This window comes from Eptatretus burgeri, chromosome 2, assembly GCF_056783735.1.
Source record: "Eptatretus burgeri isolate ZD-2024b chromosome 2, Ebu_testis_v1, whole genome shotgun sequence".
Classification (NCBI taxonomy): Eukaryota; Metazoa; Chordata; class Myxini; order Myxiniformes; family Myxinidae; genus Eptatretus; species Eptatretus burgeri.
The window spans coordinates 13551735-13573223 of NC_140962.1; the positions used below are offsets into that span (position 1 = coordinate 13551735).

General features: G+C 46.3%; 1 protein-coding gene across 3 annotated transcripts in view; it reads right to left on the reverse strand.

The window, feature by feature from the left end:
* LOC147031453 (EH domain-containing protein 1-like) overlaps nt 1–21489 on the reverse strand; it is a 77411-nt gene that overhangs the window by 34775 nt on the left and 21147 nt on the right. For 2 of the 3 annotated variants that reach the window (XM_085863424.1, XM_085863425.1), the window contains 3 exons: nt 21145–21311; nt 16629–16874; nt 1168–1236 (listed from right to left, as the gene is read on the reverse strand). In XM_085863424.1, the coding sequence (XP_085719550.1) occupies nt 1168–1236; nt 16629–16874; nt 21145–21311 (482 nt within the window). The remainder of the gene's footprint in view (nt 1–1167; nt 1237–16628; nt 16875–21144; nt 21312–21489) is intronic. The other variant, XM_085863426.1, reaches the window with a different exon arrangement.

The following is a 21489-nucleotide window of genomic DNA, read 5'->3' on the forward strand; positions in this document are numbered from 1 at the left end:
GACAAAGGAAATTCTTCCTGAGAAAATGCCCTGCTGAGTGTGGAAAGAAAAGCAGCATCATTGTTGTGACATTGCTGGTAAAAAGAGTATTCCGGGAAGTGACGGCATGACCCCAAGCTCAGTGGCTGCATTAAGTGTTTGTCGAGTCAGCACATCCATCTGTATGTGAATGGCAGCTCCATTATGAACCTTCGACCTTGTATTTAAAAAAAAAAAAGTATATGTATGTATGTGTATATATTACATACACACACATAAATAAATAAATAAAATGTCATCTAACATTTATACTCCCCAAAATACTCCCCCTGGGGATATGTATGAACGGGAGGGAACCTTAATGATCCATTCTCAAGGCCTCAAATATCCAACAGAAAATGACAAAGAAAGTGGGATGAGTCAAAGGAATGTCATATGGCAGCTTAGCTGCCAGGGTAGCTATCATTTCTTGAAGCGAGACTGTCGCTGATGCAGTGCCCCTCTCCCAGTACATACACTGGAACTCGTTTCCCTGACCTCGGAAGGTGACAATCCCAGGAGTGAGTCGTACGGTCCGAAGCTGCACTTTGCTCGTGAGCCTTGACCCCAAAGCTTTGCAGGACAGAGCAGGAGGCAAACAGGGACCACAGCAAAGAGCACAATCTGAGCCAGCAAGGGAACTCCAAAGCGTGATTGTGTTAAGCCCAGGTTTTGTCTTGTCCATCCCTGTATCACATTCCATTATAATAAACCATTTTAAAAGATAGAACACATCCCCGCCTTCTGCCTTCGCCCGTTCAGCAAAGCTGCCAAATTTGATTCGTATTTGAGCATTACAATCTATTGAATGCAGTGTAAATATGGCAAGTTCGGCGATCTTCAAGCTGGTTGTACAAATTCCTGGCAATATGGGTCACATGAATGAGCCATTTCCACCACAATATTAAACCCACTTCAATCATATTTATTGAAAGGATGCCACACTCATTCACTGCATTTTTGTTTCTCCCCCAACCTCTTATTTGCTCATACAATAATTTCTCCTTCTCCTTTCATGGCCCATAATCAACAGCTTTTTATAATCATTTTTTTTATCCAAACAATCTTCAGTATCAACCATGTCATACATGTTTCATTTTATGTTGCAACAACATATTACTACACCAACATGGTATGGCTACTTCTCACCCTTTTATTTGCCCTATCCGTTCTGGAAAACGATCCCCATTCAGAGCACAAGCTCGGCTTCGGCCAACCCTGAAAAAACATTTTCCATCAGCAATATCATTTCTCACTGCACACGAATGCTTCCACCTTATTTAATAAAAGGAGAGTACTCGATTTTATGTAGATCAGCTTCTTGCTCCTGACTGTAGCACCACTCTCATCTACCATCCATTTGTTACTTGCTACCTGCACCTGACTATAGTACTGCTTCTGATACCTAACTGGCTGCTGCATTGCTCCCTGCTGCAGACAATGACTAACAAAACAAAATTGAGGAACAATGTTCAACTGGATATCTGTGATCACAAAGTAATCAGCCAAAACTTACCCTTAGCCCATGATCCAATGATGGCGTATTTTGTTCAGACCATCATAGGATCTTTAGAGATTGTGTAAATTAAGAAAATGTCTCCATCTTCAATATTTCAATAAATGTCAACATCATGAAAAATGAGAAAAATTATTCGTTATGATTTAAAAAAAAAAAGAAAAAAAAAGTGATTTTGTTAATTAGGTCATAATCAGAACAAAAACAAACAAAAAAAACAGGTCAATGACACGAATGACATATCAGGTACACAACTTCAGTCCAGGTACACCATTATGATGCAAGAACATCATGAGAGGTCAAGTGGTCTTTGAGATTCCACATTGTCAAAATTGAGTGATGACAATTGCACCTTGATCTTTAACTCAGAGGGGTAAGATGTAAAGGTGCCTTGTTCTGCACTATCTGGGGAGGGCAAATTTTGTTCCGACTGGACAAACCTTAGTAAAATTATGGTGATAAATGTTACGTTTGCAATTTGATCATGACCTTACAAATTAGGTCAAGGTCAAAAAAAAGTGTCAACCCCCACATACATTCAATTCACATTATTTATGCAAATTTGGAAATTGATACAGTTTGGAAATTGGGAATGAAGGAAGAAGAAATAATTTAAAAATAAAAATCTAAATCTAAATGTAGTGATTTAGTCCTAACGGTCAAAAACTGTAGTGCCATTAAAAATTGGGGGCACCAATTGTAGAAACAAACCCTAAAACAGCAATGAGTCTTCCCCTTTCCCTCTTGGTGCAGGCTTAATGAACATGTTATACTGTATACAACACTTGGTTGCTCAGATTTTGGGGTTTGAATGATTGGAGCCTGTTATCCCAACCTAATCTCTCTCCCCTACAACCTAAAGTAGGACAGATTAGTTTACACATCTGCACAATGGTAAACACCAGATAACATGAAGTGTTTGCAGCTCCAGATGCATCAAGATAGCAATGGAATTTATCTCTCCTTTATTTGGATCTGAGATACTGTCGTCACCATTCCTTCATCACAACACACCAATCTATCCTCCACTTTTGCATCTTTTAGACTTTAGAGAATGATTAAAAACAACAATAACAAAAAACACTTCACAAGAGCTTCAACTCAACAAATGGCCATATTAAATTTAAAAGCCACAGAAATACATTGATGAAACCAGTCATTACCTTGTGGTTAAGGCAACCACTGTTGTGGGCTCACCTACTGCTTATTGAGTGGTGGTGGTTGTATGGCAGCTTAGCTGCCGGGGTAGCTATCATTTCTTGAAGCAAGACTGTGTCGCTGATGCAGTTCCCCTCTCCCAGTACACACACTGGAACTGGTACTCATTTCACCAACCTCAGAAGGATGACAGGCTGAGTCAACCCCCTGGTGTATTGATTCAGCGGCTGACAGGGCTTGAACTCAGGACCCTAGGATCCCAAGCCACCACCCTAACCACTGAGCCAACACCAGGCTACTGCTTATCGAGTGATATTTACAGTCCACAGAAACCACAAAAATGCAGCTAACATACTGAGGTCAACATGCCACAGGACGGATGCGTACAAGGTCATCCATCCATTTGGCCATGGCATAGAGGATGTTTGCACCGTTGATAACTCTAATCTAACACTTTCTTTTGGCGTAAACAGGCAGAAGCCCTGCGCAAAGCAGAGCCAAATCTGGAACTTTGTTTCCCGGTTTGATAGCAAAGCGGTACTGGCTTCAGTCCACACCCTGCATCCGACATGGGGACAGACTCACTTTGTCAACATCGAAGATCATTCCCTATACCACACAAATTTGGTCAATTAGGTTTATTTGGTGCCCACACTATTATAAAAGCATCATTTGGGTGAGAAAGAAATGCTCTATTTTATTTGAAAGCTGAAGCACAAGTTTGAAATTTAGTCATAATTTCAAGGTGTACCAATTGGACAATTCAGTACACCAAGGGCAACCTTCAAGACCAATCTGCAAGGATATGAACCTGCAGGCCTGTTATGAGATTCAACAAGGCATCAGACCTGATCCTTTTCTTGGCCGACATGCCATTCCTACCTAAAATACAAACAGTTCCAAAATACGGGCACCTGCTGGGGGCCCAACCACAATTCTATATTCCCATAGCAAAGACATGCCTGGCTGTGCCCTTCATTGGCAAATCATGAAACACAGTTAGTACATCAATATTAGGATTGACACTTGACGTTTTCTTTTTTTGGACTCTGACATGAAAAAAAGGACTTATCGGAGCCCAATTATTTAAAGAATAAAAATAAAATTCGGTAACAGATCCTCCCTTCAGTAACGTGAAGGAGATAGAAATAAAAGTGAGAACTAGAACATGAGTGAGGCAAAGTTGCTGCCCAAGATGATCCCTCCATCCACCCCCCCACTTTGCCCCCAGATCTCCATGGAAACACCAAGTGTGCCCTTGTTATTCACACAAAAGTGGAGCAAGATCGTGAATGAGCAATTTTACCCATGGCCTTTCAGAACAAGCATGCTTCTGCAAAATACGAAGACAAGAAATAAATAAGATGCAAAATAATTTAATACATCTCCAATCATAATCTCAAGTGAGCATGAAGCAAAGGAGTAATTGATCTTCAGGAAACCTTCCTTCCTCCAACCCTCCCTCGATTAAAAAAAAAAAAAAAAAAAATTATATATATATATATATATCTTCTTCCTCCTCCTCCTCCTCCTCCTCCTCCTCCTCCTCCTCTTTTGGCTTGCTCCCGTTAGGGGTCGCCACAGCGGATCAACCGTCTCCATTTTGCTCTATCCTCCACATCTTCCATTGACACTCCAACCACCCGCATGTCCGCCCTCACCGTATCCATGAACCTCTTCTTTGGCCTTCCTCTTCTCCTCCTGCCTGGTGGCTCCATCTTCAACATCCTTCTCCCGATATACTCTGCTTCCCTCCAGTGCACATGTCCAAACCATTTCAATCTCGCCTCTCTCACTTTGTCTCCAACCCGTCCTACCTGCGCTGTCCCTCTAATATACTCATTTCTTATCCTATCCATCCTTGTCACTCCCAACGAGAATCGCAGCATCTTTAACTCTGCCACCTCCAGCTCCGCTTCCTGTCTTTTTGTTAGCGCCACCGCCTCCAAACCATACAACATAGATGGTCTCACTACCGTCTTGTATACTTTCCCTTTCACTCTTGCAGCTACCCTTCTGTCACAAATCACTCCTGCAACTCGTCTCCACCCACTCCATCCTGCCTGCACTCTCTTTTTCACTTCTCTCCCACACTCTCCGTTACTTTGGACAGTTGATCCCAAGTATTTAAAGCAATCCACCTTCCCCACCTCAACTCCTTGCAACCGCACCATACCACCACCCTCCCTCTCATTTATGCACATGTACTCAGTCTTACTCCGACTGACTATCATTCCCCTTCTTTCCAGTGCGTACCTCCACCACTCGAGGCTCGCCTCAGCCTGCTCCCTACTCTCCCTACAGATCATGATGTCATCCGCGAACATCATAGTCCATGGGAACTCCAGTCTGATCTCGTCCATCAACCTGTCCATCACCATTGCAAACAGGAAAGGGCTCAGAGTCGATCCTTGGTGCAATCCCACTTTTACCTTAAACCGGTCCGTCATTCCTACCGCACAACTCACCGCTGTCACACTGTCCTCATACATATCCTGCACGATCTTCACATACTTCTCCACCACTCCCGACTTCCTCATACAATACCACAACTCCTCTCTTGGCACCCTATCATAAGCTTTCTCTAAATCCACAAACACATAATGTAACTCCTTCTGGCCTTCCCTGTACTTCTCCATCAACATTCTCAAAGCAAACATTGCATCAGTGGTGCTTTTTCCTGGCATAAACCCATATTGCTGCTCACAGATTGTCACCTCTCCTGTCAACCTCGCTTCCACTACTCTTTCCCACAACTTCATGGTGTGGCTTGACAACTTTATCCCTCTGTAATTTCCACAGCTCTGCACATCACCCTTATTCTTGAAAATCGGAACCAGTACACTTAATCTCCACTCCTCCGGCATCCTCTCACTTTCCAAGACTTTATTAAACAATCTGGTTAACAACCCCACTGCCATCTCTCCTAAGCACTTCCATGCCTCCACTGGTATACCATCTGGGCCAACCACCTTTCCACTTTTCATCTTCTTCATAGCAGTCCTCACTTCATCCTTACTGATCCACCCCACTTCCAGATTCACTATCTCCACCTCTTCCAACCTTCTCTCTCATTTTCTGCATTCATCAGCTCCTCAAAGTACTCCATCCACCTTCTCAACACTCTCCTCGCTCGTCAGCACATTCCCATTTGCGTCCTTTATCACCCTAACCTTCAGCACATCCTTCCCAGCTCGGTCCCTCTGTCTTGCCAATCGGTATAAATCCTTTTCCCCTTCATTTGTATCCAACTTTTCATACAGCTCGTCATATGTCTTTTCCTTGGCCTTTTCCACCTCTCTTTTTGCCTTTCGCCGCCACTCCTTGTACTCCTGCCTACTTTCATCTCTCTGACTATCCCACTTCTTTTTCACCAACCCCTTCTTCCTTATACTTTCCTGTACTTCCTCATTCCACCACCAAGTCTCCTAATCTTCCTTCCTCTGTCCAGATGTCACACCAAGTACCTTCCTAGCTATCTCCCTCACAACTTCTGCTGTCGTTGCCCAATCATCCCACCCATCTTTCCCACCATCCAACGCCTGTCTCACCTCCTCCCTAAATTTCACGCAAAAGTCTTCCTCCTTCAGCTTCCACCATCTGGTCCTTGGTTCAGCCCTCACTCTCTTCCTCAACCTCACCTCTAAAGTCATCCTACAGACCACCAATCGATGCTGTCGAGCTACAATCTCCCCTGCCACCACCTTACAGTCACTAATCTCTTTCAGGTTGCATCTCCTGCTTAAGATGTAATCCACCTGTGTGCACTTTCCTCCACTCTTGTATGTCACCCTGTGTTCCTCTTCTTGAAATACGTATTTACCACTGCCATTTCCATTCTTTTTGCAAACTCTACCACCATTTGCCCTTCCACATTTCTCTTGTTGAGACCGTACCTACCCATCACCTCCTCATCCTCTTTATTTCCTTCCCCAACATGCCCATTGAAATCTGCTCCAATCACCACTCTTTCATCCTTGGATACACTCTCCACCACTTCATCTAACTCACTCCAGAAATCTTCTTTATACTCCATCTCACACCCCATATGTGGGGCATATGCACTGATGACATTCATCATCACCCCTTCAATTTCCAACTTCACACTCATCACTCGGTCAGACACTCTCCTCACCTCCAATACCCTCTTGACATAATCTTCCTTCAGGATTACCCCGACACCATTTCTCCTCCCATCCACACCATGGTAGAACAGTTTGAAACCACCTCCAATGCTCCTAGCCTTACTCAGCATCCACTTGGTCTCTTGTACACACAGTATGTCCACCTTTCTTCTCTCCATCATATCAGCCAACTCTTGCACTTTGCCAGTCATCGTCCCAACATTCAGAGTTCCAACTCTAACCTCCACACTTCTCCCATTCCCCCTCTCCCACTGCCTCCGGACTCGCCCTCCCCGTCTGCTTCTCCTCCTTCGCCCAGCAGTAGCACAGTTTCCACTGGTACCCTGCTGACCACTGGTAGCGGTCGTTGGTAACCCGGGCCTCGACCGATCCGGTATGGAAATTCGTTTTGTTGTCCGCATAATGATTTGGCATAGGTTTTTACGCCGGATGCCCTTCCTGACGCAACCCTGGTCGCCTCTTACGACACACAGGGATATATATATATATATATATATATATATATATATATATATATATATATATATATACATATATATACATACATATATATACATACATATACATACATATACATATACATATATATACATATATTGTTACGGCTGTGGAAATTCGCCATCCAGGTCCCGTAGGTGAGGTATCTCTTAAGTACATGTGTAGTTAGCCCCAAACCCGTTGTTTGGAGGGAATGAGTGCGATTCATTCGGGCTGCGACGCCTTTGAGTCGTTTTTCTTTTTCTATCTTTTATTTCAAACAAAAACCAATAAGGACGCTCTGTGGGCTTTTCCCGCCTGTGTTTCGCGCCATTCTTCTCCGCGCTTGGTGTGAGGGAGAAGCGGGGTGGGGCAGCTGGCGCCCGATTGGTGGATGAGCGGTGTGACGCGGCCAGGGAGGAGAAACGCCCCTCTTCGAGACCTTTCTCGAAGCGCCTCGAAGGGGGGTGGAGCAAAGAACGGGGTGGAGCAACAGGGCGGAGCAACAGGGCGGAGCTCCGGGATATAAAAAGTCGGACACGAGCGGAGCGGTTTTGTGGTTGCTCTTGCTCTCTTCCAGTCTTCCGGCTCGCTCGTCCTCTTCTCCTCCTGGTGGCCGCTGGCCTGGTCTGCTGTTGTGCGGTCCCAAGACCCCGCTGGCGGGAAGGAGCGTCCGCCATTCCACCCTCCCGACCTTGGGCGTCCACGTTTCCCCCCCTTCGATCCGCGCTGGGATAGCGCCGAAAACTCCGTCCATGGCGTCGAGCGGCCAACACGTGCTGGCACGAGGAACGCCGGAGAGGCCTCACCTACCACGCTCGGGTACGGAGTCGCGGCCAGGCGGGACCACGTCAACGGACGTCGGAGAGGGACTCGACGGCCCAAAGGGAAGTCACCATTTCTTTTCGGAGTTTTTTTTGTATGGATCTTGTGGCGCCGTGTCTTGTAAAGTAGAACTGTGTAAGTGTTTCCGTGTGTCCGTCTTATTCGGTAGTAGCTCTGCATTGTTGCTTTTGTTTGGCTTGATATAGGTGCATTCTGACTGTTTGGCTGTATATGTGTGCTCTCCGTGTGTCGTGTAAATAAAGTGCTTGTGTGTGAACTGTTCCCCATTTCGCTGCGTCCTTTCCTTCGTTTGACTCTCCATCCTGCTTCACGTAAAGGGTTTGTAGTGGGCTTAATACACCCGATAATCGGAACTGTCGAGGCCGACGATAACACCGCTCGGTTATCCCGATAGCATGGAATGGACCGCTTTGGCGGTTCGTGTCCAGAGTCGGCATGCGGCGAGGTACGATCGCCCGGTTTACCATACGAGTGGGTACTTAGGTAGGTCGAGTTTGGTGAACAACACTATCCTACGCGGGTGGAAGATTGTGGTGAGGTCGAAAGGCCCACCAGTGACTGGCTCCGGGCGATAGTTCCCGGGTCACGACAGAATTGTCCGTCCAGTGGGCTAGGCGGCCGCCATTCGAGTCGAGCGGCCGATCGCACGCGAATTCGCAACACTGGTGTCAGAGAGCGGGAAACAAACCCTCCCGTCTCCAGCTAAGTTCATGGGGAAATTGGTCCAGGGGTGAGAGGAGCGACCCCCGGTTCCCTCCAAATTAACCCGTTACGAGAAATAAGATGGAGTCTCAAGGCGAGCAGGAGCCGGGGGTAGTAGGAATGGATGTAGAATGTGTGGAATCCATGGTGCAGGATGAAATCCCCGTGCAGGAACAATTTCTCCCCCAACCAAACCCAGAACCCGAAATGGGCGCGGCAGCGGCAGAGGCCGCGGTGCACGACACCTCCCCTCCCCCCTCCCCCTCCGCCAAAACCCCCCGATCCTGGCCGATTCGGCTCAGCCGAGTGTACCAGACATGGCCCAGCTATGCGCCATACTGGCGGGAATCAGTGGGGACATGCAAGAAATGAAAACGAAAATGGATGCAAATACGCAACAAATGAATGAAATAAACAAGAAAATGGAAACAAACACAAACGAAATGAAAATGGAAACAAACACAAACAAAATGAAAACGAATATGGAAACAAATGCGCAAGGAATGAAGGAAGAAATGAGAAATGCGGGGTGAGACGCAGAACATGGGCCGAAGCCTGCAGGCGGGCATGAAGGCAATAACCGTGGAGCTCAAAATGGCGACACCACGTGTGGGAGCGAACGAGCTGGGAGGGAGTGCAACAGCTGTCAGGCCCGCAGTGGGGGCGGGGAGAAAATAATTCGGGGGACGTATTGGGCGAGAAGCGTGACGGTGACACAGAGGGAAAAATTAAATGGGGTGACCGAAACGTGTGAGATGCGACGACGAAGGAAATAAAAATAGTGGAGATATGGGAAGAGACGGAAATAACAGACACGGGAGGTAGAAACGGTAAAGGAGAGATTGCACGGTGAATTGGACGGGGTTCGAGACGCGCACGCATGCACACACACGCACACGCACACGCACACAGTGGGGGATAATGGGGGAGAGCTCGCAGAACGTGTAGGGACCCGGTGCGAGCAGTTGGATAGCCTCCTTCGGGAACGGAGAGAGCCGCTATGCCCCCTTGAGGCGACTCACGACCAGGTGAGTTCGGTCGTGCTTTGCGAGTTCGCGAGTACGGGTGCTGTGGACAGGTGCACGGAGAGCTTGGGGGGTATAGAGGCCCCAGAAACCCTTGGGGTGGCACAAATCCCCAGTGTGGTTGTCCCGGTGTGTGTGGTGCAAGGTGTGAGTGCGCCCCCGTGTGTGGAAGCGACCCCGTGTGTGAGTGGTGTGGTGGCAAGTGTGCCGAGGTGCGTGCTTCCTAGCACGCCGTGTGTGGATGAGGCACCGTGGGCGAGTGCCCCCGCGTGTGAGTGGTATGGTGTGTGCAAGGGAAACGGCACGAGTGAGTGAGCGGCCGAGTGCAAGGAGAGAGACAGCGTGTGCAAGGTCACTGTGTGTAAGGGAGATGTTGGTCGGCATGCGTGAGCATGCAGACGCGTCTCCCGGTGTGAATGTAATGGAGAGGTGTATGAGCGTCATGGAACGCGGGAGTGCATGTGTTAAATGGCGACGGAGACGGCGGCAAAGAGACAAAAGCCGGGTAGCGGCTGTAGATGTTTTGAGCACCGTGCCGGGTTCACCCAGCAGCGAGCGTGAGGTCCGTGCTGTGCAAAGCACGAGGCCGCCACGTGCTCGCTTGCGGGAGTGAAACCCGGTCCCGAAACGCCAGCGGTGGATGTTGCCGATCCCGCGGACGGACAAAGTTTAGGCAGGATAACGGATTTGGACCGGATGGGTTCTCCATGCGGGCGTGTGTGAAGCTCCAACGGGCAGAGCACGTGTTCGCGTGGGGAACCCCTCGAGACGTGGGGCTTGTGTTTTTTTTTTATGCGCCAGGTGGCGTCATGGCACGTATGGTTGTAATCCGGCAGGAGGGTGAATCCCTGCCGGATGGTACCGTCCAAGAGGGACGAGGGACGCGAACAGCTGCCATGACGTCACGCCAGGGGTGCGCGGCTGTGAATTGCCACGCTGGTGCTGCGCATGTGGAAAAAAAAAACAAACAGCAAGCCTCGCTTTCGGGTGAACAGGATTCCCTGGGCAAGGGGTGGAAGACCCCCTGGACAGGGCACAGGATGGCACTAGTTAGGGGGAAGGGTTAGCTTAGTTAGACCAGCACCATGGGGCAGGGGTAAGTCCTCATGGAGCCTGTGGAATGGATCAGGTAGAGGGTTTTAGTTGAGATTTAGGATGGGAAATAAGGATTTGGAGACAGTGATAGACTTTAGCTACGTAGTGTTAAATGGAACGTGCTATAGTTTAAGGGACGATGTGGGAGCACAAGGTAGTTAGGGGAGGTAGTTAGAAGGATGGCAGAGTTCAACGGTGTGTGTGTTGAAGAATTGTGAGGTGAGTACATGAGTGAGTGAGGCGAGCGGGTCTGTGTGATTGGAGCGAATGTGGAATGCATGGTGCGATGAGTGATTGGGGGGAGGAGTGACTCCCGCCCAAGGGACCCCGGGGTCAGTGTAAAGTGAGTTAGTCAAATTGACAAAATGGAGGTCGTTTTGTTGTTGGTGGGAAACTAGGCTCAAAACCCGTTTGGAGGGGTGCAGGAGCCCTGTTGACGGGCTGGGAGCGTGGCTGCGAAAGGTGAGTATCGCTGAGTGGGTACCCCGGGCACCAGGCGAGTCGGCTGTAGTAGGCCAAGGGCCCATGGGGGGCTGTGATAGCGTAGTGGGCACGGGTGCGCCCACATGATGCGGGGGCCCGGGGCGCCGTTAGCCGCGTGGGCACGGATGACCTCCGGAAAGGGGCCCGGGAAGCCAGCCTGCCACGTGTGCGTTTCAGGGGAGTTGCCATGGGGGGCACTCCCCGGTGTTTAGGGAGCTGGTAGGCTCGGAGGCAGTATAGTGCCTGGGGGTGCCATAGCTGGAGAATCGGCAGAGGGTCCTGCCTGCCAAGGGAGCCACGCGTCCCAGCCATGAAACCGTGCGAGGGCACGGGAAGAAAATTGGGGGGGCGAGGCCCAAAATTGGAGGACACCAACACAGGCGACGGGAATCTGGGTTGTTAGAACCAATAGTTTAAGCGCGAGGTGCTTGTTGAAAGCCCCGGGGTAGTTTAAAATAGAATGGTTAGGGTAGATTAGGAGATGTACCCCTCCGCACCATCCATCCCTTCGCTCTCGTTGTGGGCCGCTGGACCCACTTTGTGTTACAGATCGCTGAAGTCTGGGGAGGCCATCCTGAGGCTTGAGTTGGGCCTCGACACAGGACGCTAACTCTCCCTCATTCCCCTCTGGGAAGAGAATGTAGGGGTTGGGAGTAGGCTAGCCGAACAAAGACAGTAAAGGGGGTTAGGGGACGATTTATAGTGGGGAAGTAAAAAATAAAAAATAAAAAAAAAATAAAAGGGGGGCGAAATCGGGTTTGACAAATTAAGGGAGTGGGTATAGACAGTGACAGGCAAAGGTGATAGGTTGGGAGGGAGACAGGTAAGTAGGTCCGAGCCCGCCTTCTGAGCGGCCAGCACCACCGCACTCCCTCCACCAACCTCCATTGAAAGGCAAAGGCTGGACAACTTCATCGGCTGGCTTTTTGCTGAAAGGCCTGTGCCGGTCGGATTGTCCGACGGCTGTGTTACTTCAAGGCCTGTGCCGGTCAGCTCCACTGCCGGCTGTCTTTGCTTCAAGGCCTGTGCCGGCCAGATCATCTGCTGGCTGTTCGCCACAGCGGCCTTGTCATGCCATGCCTACTGCCCTCGCCCATTTTGATTTGCCCCCCCCTGTTCATTTCCATGTGCGCCAGGATCATCAAGCAACAGTTTGCAAGCTGCGATAACTGTCCTGTTGGCAGCTACAACACGGGCCTGCAGTGGCGGCCCGTGCACCAGTTTTCTTTTGACTTTAGTTTTGCTCCCTGCAGAGTCCATTGATCCTGGGCCATTGTTTAGTGTAAAATTTGTAAGTTACGATGTACTGTAAATATGAGTGCGCCCCCGGCATGTACGTCTTAGCGCCGGCAATTTTATTGAAGTCGTCCGTATGAGTGGGTGTGTTTAGTTAGTTACTCAGCCCTCAGGTTATTTATTTTGGGGACACTAATACCATGAATCCAAAGGTAAAACGTACTCGGGGAGAACTACACATTATGGCACACGAGAATTTGACGACTCGGGACGAGTCTGTAAAAAGGGGAGGGGGTAGTGTTACGGCTGTGGAAATTCGCAAACCACCATCCAGGCCCCGTAGGTGAGGTATCTCTTAAGTACATGTGTAGTTAGCCCCAAACCCATTGTTTAGAGGGAATTAATGAGATTCATTCGGGCTGTGATGCTTTGAGTCAGTCCTTTTTCTTTTTCTATCTTTTATTTCAAACAAAAACCATCAAGGATGCTCGGTGGGCTTTTCCCACCTGTTTTTCGCGCTTGGTGTGAGGGAGGAGAAGCGGGGTGGGCAGCTGGCGCCCGATTGGTGGATGCGCGGTGTGACGTGGCCAGGGAGGAGGAACGCCCCTCTTCGAGACTTTTCTCGAAGCGCCTTGAAGGGGGGGTGGAGCAAAGAATGGGGCGGAGCAACAGGGCGGAGCTCTGGGATATAAAAAGTCGGACACGGGCGGAGCGGTTTTGTGGTTGCTCTTGCTCTCTTCCCGTCTTCCGGCTCGCTCGTCCTCTTCTCCTCCTGGTGGCCGCTGGCCTGGTCTGCTGTGGTGCGGTTCCAAGACCCTGCTGGCGGGAAGGAGCGTCCGCCATTCCACCCTCCCGACCTCGGGCATCCACGTTTACCCCCCCCACCCCCCCTTCTATCCGCGCTGGGATAGTGCCGAAAACTCCGTCCGTGGCGTCGAGCGGCCAACACGTGCCGGCGTGAGGCACGCCGGAGAGGCCTTGCCTACCACGCTAGGGCACGGAGTCGCGGCCAGGCAGGACCATGTCGATGGACGTCGAAGAGGGACTCGACGGCCCAAAGGGAAGTCACCATTTTTTTTTTTCGGGGTTTTTTGTATGGATCTTGTGGCACCGTGTCTTGTAAAGTAGAACTGTGTAAGTGTTTGTGTGTGTCGGTCTTATTCGGTTGTAGTTCTGCATTGTTGCTTTTGTTTGGCTTGATATAGGTGCATTCTGACTGTTTGGCTGTATATGTGTGCTCTCCGTGTGTCGTGTAAATAAAGTGCTTGTGTTTGAACTGTTCCGTTTCGCTGCGTCCTTTCCTTCGTTTGACTCTCCATCCTGCTTCATGTAAAGGGTTTGTAGTGGGTTTAATACGCCCGATAATTAATCGGAACCGTCGAGGCCGACGATAACACCGCTCGGTTATCCCGATAGCACGGAACGGACCGCTTAGGCGGTTCGTGTCTGGAGTCGGCCTGCGGCAAGGTACGATCGCCCAGTTTACCATCCGCGTGGGTACTTAGGTAGGTCGAGTTTGGCGAACAACCCTATCCTATGCAGGTGGCCGATTGGCACGATCGTGGTGAGGTCGAAAGGCCCACCCGTGACTGGCTCCGGGCGATAGTTCCCGGAGGGTCACGACAGAATTGTCTGTCCGGTGGGTGAGGCGGCCGCCATTCGAGTCGAGTGGCCAATCGCACGCCGGCGGGCGCGAATTCGCAACAATATATATATATATATATATATATATATATATATATATATATATATATATATATATATATATATATATATATATATATATATATATATATATATATATATATATATATATATATATATATATATATATATATATATATATAAAAAAGAAGGCAGATCCTAATCCTCGATTTGACTCCACAGTAATAAAAATCAGTGTTTTTGAACTTTAAACAAAAAGCATGTTTCTCACAAGTCCTGCCTTGGAAACAGAGCCACAGGTGAAAACACTTCTTCCTGGTACAAACAAAACAGAAAAATCAAGGAATAAAGTCAAACACATGACCCCATGCAGTCTTGAGAAAAAAAGTCCATGGGCTGGTTCTACAAGCTGCAAATTTGATTGGTCGAGATGTCAATGTCATAATATTTTGTCCAAGTCCTGCTAAACTAAAGGGTATCGAAAATGCCAAAGGCAACTTGCGTTCTCCAATGTTCACGTATATTCAATTCAATTGAAATAAAAGATTTTAAAGGTTAAATAATTTTTTTTAAATGAAATTTCCCACCATTAATGCAGTGCAGTGCCTTTCCACCACCTTATTTAACACATTTCACAAGTTATTTGTGTCCTTTACAATGTCCTTGAAAACAGCAAGTTTTTGGTTTGGAATGATTTTCAATTTTGTTTGACTGCCAGAGGCAGGGGGTTTAAAAAGCATAAAGTAAAATAAAAAATTAAAATCTCTACACGTGCAGGATCAGGACAAATTCAGAGAAAGTACTACTAACCGACAGATTCATTTTCAGATTAGTGTTCAAAACATAACATCAATTTGAAATGAAGTTGTTCCTCGATCATAAACTAACATTATTGGACAGAGAACCAACTGCTTAACCCCATGTTCAGCTTTGTAAATATGTAGATGTGCCGTTTGATGCGATGCATAATCACAGCAATTAGCAGTCTTGCAAGAGTTGCATTGATAGCTTTCTGGCAAATGAGTATTCCTTAATCTCTTAAATTGCTATCATTTGGTGTGATAATGTAATTATGCAGCAGTCTTCAGTCATCAAATACAGATGCAATTTTTATTTAATTATTTTACGTGGAAGTCATACAATGAACTCAAGAGCACGTTTTGGATGTGCACCAGATCTTTAGCAAATATATCATGGTACAAATACCTACAAAGGACACTTGCAAATTAAAACTCGTGGCAAATGTAGATAATGCAATCACATACGCCTCAATTTTTTGCCTTGCTACCAAGTGCAGAGATTAGTTCTGCTTCAGAATGGCGTTCGATAACAGAGGTAAACACAGGGGGTGTTGCTTCTTGCTTGGTAACCCCTAACCAAAGATGCTATCCACAGCCTTGTGCTACATGTGAAAGAAGAAAAAATAATAATAATGGTCTCCATGAAAAATATTCTGTGCTATCTAGTGGAGACAAATCTGAAAGGGTCTTCTTTCTGTTCATCAAAAGGGTTCACCTTCACAACTGTAACTTGGCAACCGTCAGCACTGCATTCTTCTGTGACTCGTAGACATTGCAAACAGCAACCCAACTTGACTGACCACTACGATGCATCATGCTAACGATTTAAAACCTTCCTAAAGAGCCATCAGATCTAGCCTTGCCAATTTTTTGCAGGCTGTTTGCAATCGTGCCTCTCCCAGTGCTGCCAAGATCACACCATAATGACAATGAATACAATATGCAGGTCGACTTGAAGGCATGCCAAATCCAAAAGGATAAACATGGCATAGCAAAGTAGGCAGGAAATGTACACAGAGTGTTCAAGGAGGAAAACAGATTTGGAACAACTTGCATGAATATTTGCAACCTCAGACCAATGGGCACAAGAGCCCAAAAGGTCTGTATTAAAGGTGTCCTTTTGACTACTGTATATCAAAATGTGACTTCAAACTATAAGGTCAGAGGCAAACACGAACACAAAAATATTAACACAGCAATTAGATTAAGGTTAAGGCAAACAAGGCATGAGCAACATGATAAAAACATTCCCAGAAAAACCATCCAAGATGTTATCAAAATAATAATTATTATTGTTATCAATTATGTTGTCAAAACATCCTATTCAGCCAATTGTTATACAGTTCCTTGGATTAGCCTCAAACCACCTAATTCCTACTTGCATATGGTCTCAATTTAGCTCAAATAATAAATCAAATAGTCCACCATCCTGTTAAAATCAGGAGCACAATAAACTGATTACCTTAGCAAGACGTGCACGCTTGATGAGGTCATTCAACTTCCGCAGTGCAGAGTTCCTCGGTAACCCTTGGATATCTCGAAACAAGTCTTGTGCTTCGGCCTCGAAGAGTCGCCGATTGTCTGCGATGAGGAGAGGTTGTGACCAGAAAGAGCCGATGTAAACACGCACAACCTCAGGTGTGTCGATAATTTTGCCGAGTGACCACATGAGTGCACCATACACACGCATCAACTGCTGAGTTTCCACCTGCAGATGACAAATATAGTAAGGAACTACCATGGGCTCACACTTGTGTGTGGTATGCCAATAAGACATGCAACTTATGATGCAATCTAACATGCAAGTAAAAACATGGCTGTCTGCCTGAAATGTGTACAGATAAGCAATTATGACAGTCCACAATTGATCACAACCAAGTTTACCTTGACAGAAATTGCTTTAACACGTCAACAATTACCTCAATACCCTGTCAGGACATCCCTCATCCTTCAGTCAGGCAGGCTGCAACCTCTTCCCTCTTCAGACCTTGGTCAATACATCACAAGCTGGTCAAACACTTGGAATAGGTCTTTCAATATTGAGAAATCTTGCACTCTCACTCTCCAAAAGGTCAGTCCAACCTTCCTATCTACTTTTTTTTTTTTTTTAAAAACAATTCCCTTGAGGAAGTTGTGTCAGTCAAATTCCTGGGTCTTATGATCAGCCATGATCTTTCTTTGGCAAACCACATTTCAAAGTTTGCCTCCAAAGCTAGCCACCAACTGGGCATCTTCCATCGTACAAAGTCCTTCCTTGGCACACCTGAACTCCTATCAGTCCTTCATCTGCAGCTTGATGGAATACCGCTCTCCCCTATGGGCTAGCTCCCCTGCCTCATTCAGCTTGATGCCATTGAAACCAAGGCCTTTAAGATTGTTGGAATCTCCCACTATTAAGCTCAGTCTGAGGGTCTATCACTTCGGCATTGCAGACAGGTCGGTAGTACGTTTTCTACCACCTCCTTTTTGGTCTTGTACCATCTGCTCTTTCAGTGCTTTGGCCCTCCCCTGACCCCAAGGTTTCTCCAGGGCGGCACATGGTCCACCATCAACTGCCTTCTGGTGAAACTTTAAATTTCCAGGATCAATGCTCACCTCACCTCCACTCATTTGTTCCTCTTTCTTTTTTTTTTTTTTTCTTAATTTATACCACCTGTGGAACCAACTTCTACATTCTCTTCAATCTCATTCTTCCCTCCAGGCCTTCAAGAGAGCTGTTCACCACCATCTCAGATCATGCTCAGTCCAAAACCACAATCTTTTCTACCCTCATCCCAAATTTCCAGTTTTCCCTCATGAGAGTTCCCTTCTGTATCAGTCTTGTCCACCTCATGCATCCTCTCCTGCCTCCCCCTCCCACATCTATTTGTGTGCACACGACTTTTGCTCAATAATTACCTTCGCATTCTGCGAAAGGTTATGTTTTGGTCGGCGTGTATTTATTTATTTGTAATCTTGTGATTGTTATAACTCAAAAAGTATTAAACCGAATTGCATGAAATTTGGTGGGATGATTGGTTATTAGCCAGGAAGCATTCGAGTCAAAGGTCAAGGTCACGAAAAGGTCAAAATCGTCTTTACGATAACACGGTCAATTTTTATTCAATTTGCATGCAACTAACGCCAAAATGTTCAGAATTCAACACCTCATCTTGTGATATGCAATATGACAATGACGCCCATACTCTTGTTACTGGTTAGGGGTCAAAGGCCAGGGGGGTCACGACCTTGAAAAATGTGGTTTTTGTCATAACGCGGTCAATTCTTGTCCGCTTTACATGAACCCAGCACCAAAATGTTCAGAATTTAATGCCCAATCTTGTGACAAAATGACGTCATAACACATGTCACCGGTTGGGGTAAAATGTCGGGGGGGGGGGTCACGCCCTTGAAAAATATGCGGTTTTCGGCATGACTCAGTCAATTCTTATTCGATTTGCATGAAACCAGCATCAAACGAGATTATCTTCTCTTGTTGAAACGTTGTATTCACCGAGCTTGCGAGTGAAGACTCGCCAAAACGACGCGAGTTGATTGTTGTTTAGTCCGGAGCCCCCAAAAGTCAGGGGGGGGTCATGACATTATAGATACGTGGTTTGTGTCATAAGACCATTCATATGAAACCAGTTCCCCACACTCATACCAAGAACAAAAAAAGTAGTGGCGGCGAAGGTATGCGCTCTATGAGTGCCCGTTCTAGTTTGATTCTGTGGGAGATGAGATTTGCTCGAGAATTTGCAGGATCACAAAGTTCATGAAACGATAATACTGCATACATGTTGCATATACAATTTCCAGATTGGGTTTCTTTCCTCAATAGTAATGGTTTGAATACATTTCTGAACTAGAACTGGAACGGACTAAACAACAATCAACTCACGTCGTTTTGGCGAGTCTTCACACGCAAGCTCGGTGAATACAACGTTTCAACAAGAGAAGGTAATCTCGTTTGATGCTGGTTTCATGCAAATCGAATAAGAATTGACTGAGTTATGCCGAAAACCGCATATTTTTCAAGGGTGTGACCCCCCCCCCCCCGACATTTTACCCCAACCGGTGACATGTGTTATGACGCCATTTGTGTCACAAGATTGGGCATTAAATTCTGAACATTTTGGTGCTGGGTTCATGCAAAGCGGACAAGAATTGACCGCGTTATGACAAAAACCACATTTTTCAAGGTCGTGACCCCCGACCTTTGACCCCTAACCGGTAACAAGAGTATGGGCGTCATTGTGTCATATTGCATATCACAAGATGAGGCATTGAATTCTGAACATTTTGGCGTGAGTTGCATGCAAATTGAATAAAAATTGACCGTTATCGTAAAAAGACGATTTTGACCTTTTCGTGACCTTGAACCCGAACAATCCCAAAATCTAATTGAATGCTTCCTGGCTAATAACCAATCATCCCACCAAATTTCATGCAATTCGGTTTAATACTTGAGTTATACGAATCACAAGATTACAAATAAATAAATAAATAAATACACACCGACGAAAACATAACCTTTCGCAGAATGTGAGGGTAACAATGAATCAATCATTTATTTCCCAGTTTAAAGTTCATCTTTTTGCAAAGAGTATAGAGCAGGCCCGCCACAAACGTGGATTTCCGCATCGGGTTTTGCTCCATTGTGGTAAAATGTGCCGATCTCGGCGTAGGTCTCCCGCTCTATCATGGAGGAATACACAACCCCGCATTGCCATCTCAACTCACAGCCCCACGCTGCCCTCCATCGCAGTCCCAGTTGCTCTTTCAATATATGCTGCACGGACAATCACATGTCATTGTGGGGTGTTCGTGAAAGAAGGCAAATAAACTATATAATATATATATATATATATATATATATATATATATATATATATATATATATATATATATATATATATATATATATATATATATATATATATATATATATATATATATATATATATATACATACATATACATATATATATACATATACATATATATATATATACACACACACACACTAAAAATAGCCTGGTGTTGGCTTAGTGGTTAGGGTGGTGGCTTGGGATCCCAGGGTCCTGAGTTCAAGCCCCGTTGGCTGCTGAATTAACACCAGGGGGTTGACTCAGCCTGTCATCCTTCCGAGGTCGGCGAAATGAGTACCAGTGTATGCCCCGGTAAGAATAGGTGTACCATATCCCTGTGTCGTAAGAGGCGACCAGGGTTGGCGTCAGGAAGGGCATCCGGCCATAAAACATTTCCTCAAGAAAAAGCCCAACCCCTGCACAGCAGGGAAAAATGGCTGTAAAAACGGTCAATATTATATACATATACTAAAAGATTTTAACGAAAAGCAAATTAATTCAATTATGAGGAAGGTTGGTTCAATTGGGAGGAAAAGAGAAAGGAAGAAAATAAGAGTCAGAATGAGTTGGTGATTATTTTTCTTTTTTAATTTGAGTGAAAATGTGTTTGGAAGCCAGGAGAGGTGAACAAGATAAAGTTGAAGAGTGTGAAAGAGAACACTTGGGATAAAGCAGAATGAGGCACATATCGTGAAAGGTTTTCCCTAGTCTTCATAGAGAGGGGCTTGAAATTCAAGCACAAGATGGATGCTGTCGTGGCACCTTAAACAGAGGTCTACAAGGACACGCAGAACAAGGCAAAGCAGGCAAAGATCACCTTCTTCACAAAGTCTGATGACCTTGACGAGCCTAAGCCAGGGACATCGACTCAATAACTTCCAACACTCTCCATAATTAGCAAGTACAATTTTAAGTGCTTTTCATTTACTAGTTGAGAAATTTTAGTTAGTTCCGCTAACCCTATTTCCCCATAAGGTCTTAACTTTGCATATCACGGTTTTGCCCAAAGCGGGGTTTTTCCTAAGAACTCAACCCCCACGAACGGGGAGGGTCTGCTGTATTAGAATCTTAAAGGTAAACATTTTAGCAATGAAAATCAGAACAGCAAGTGAAGGGTGCAGTGTTGACCTGGTCGGCCTTGTTGAGGACAACTCTTATTTTGTCATCATGTCCCCGTAGCGAGCAGATGACCTCGGAGAACTCATCGGAGATGTCCAACTTGTGCGCATCAAATAATAGAATGATGCGATCTACTCGCTCTGCGAACCATGCCAGCACCGCCGCAAAGTCGTAACCTGCAAGCAATCAGGCAGTCGCAACACACCATTGCCAAGTGCTGGGCAATCGCAAGGTATCCACTGAGATCACTTGAATGAGAAGTAGGCTGCTATGCTTCTGGACAAATAAAAATTTTATTAAAAAAGAAAATGCTATATTATGTTTCATTGCTGCATATTAAACTGGAAAGGCAGT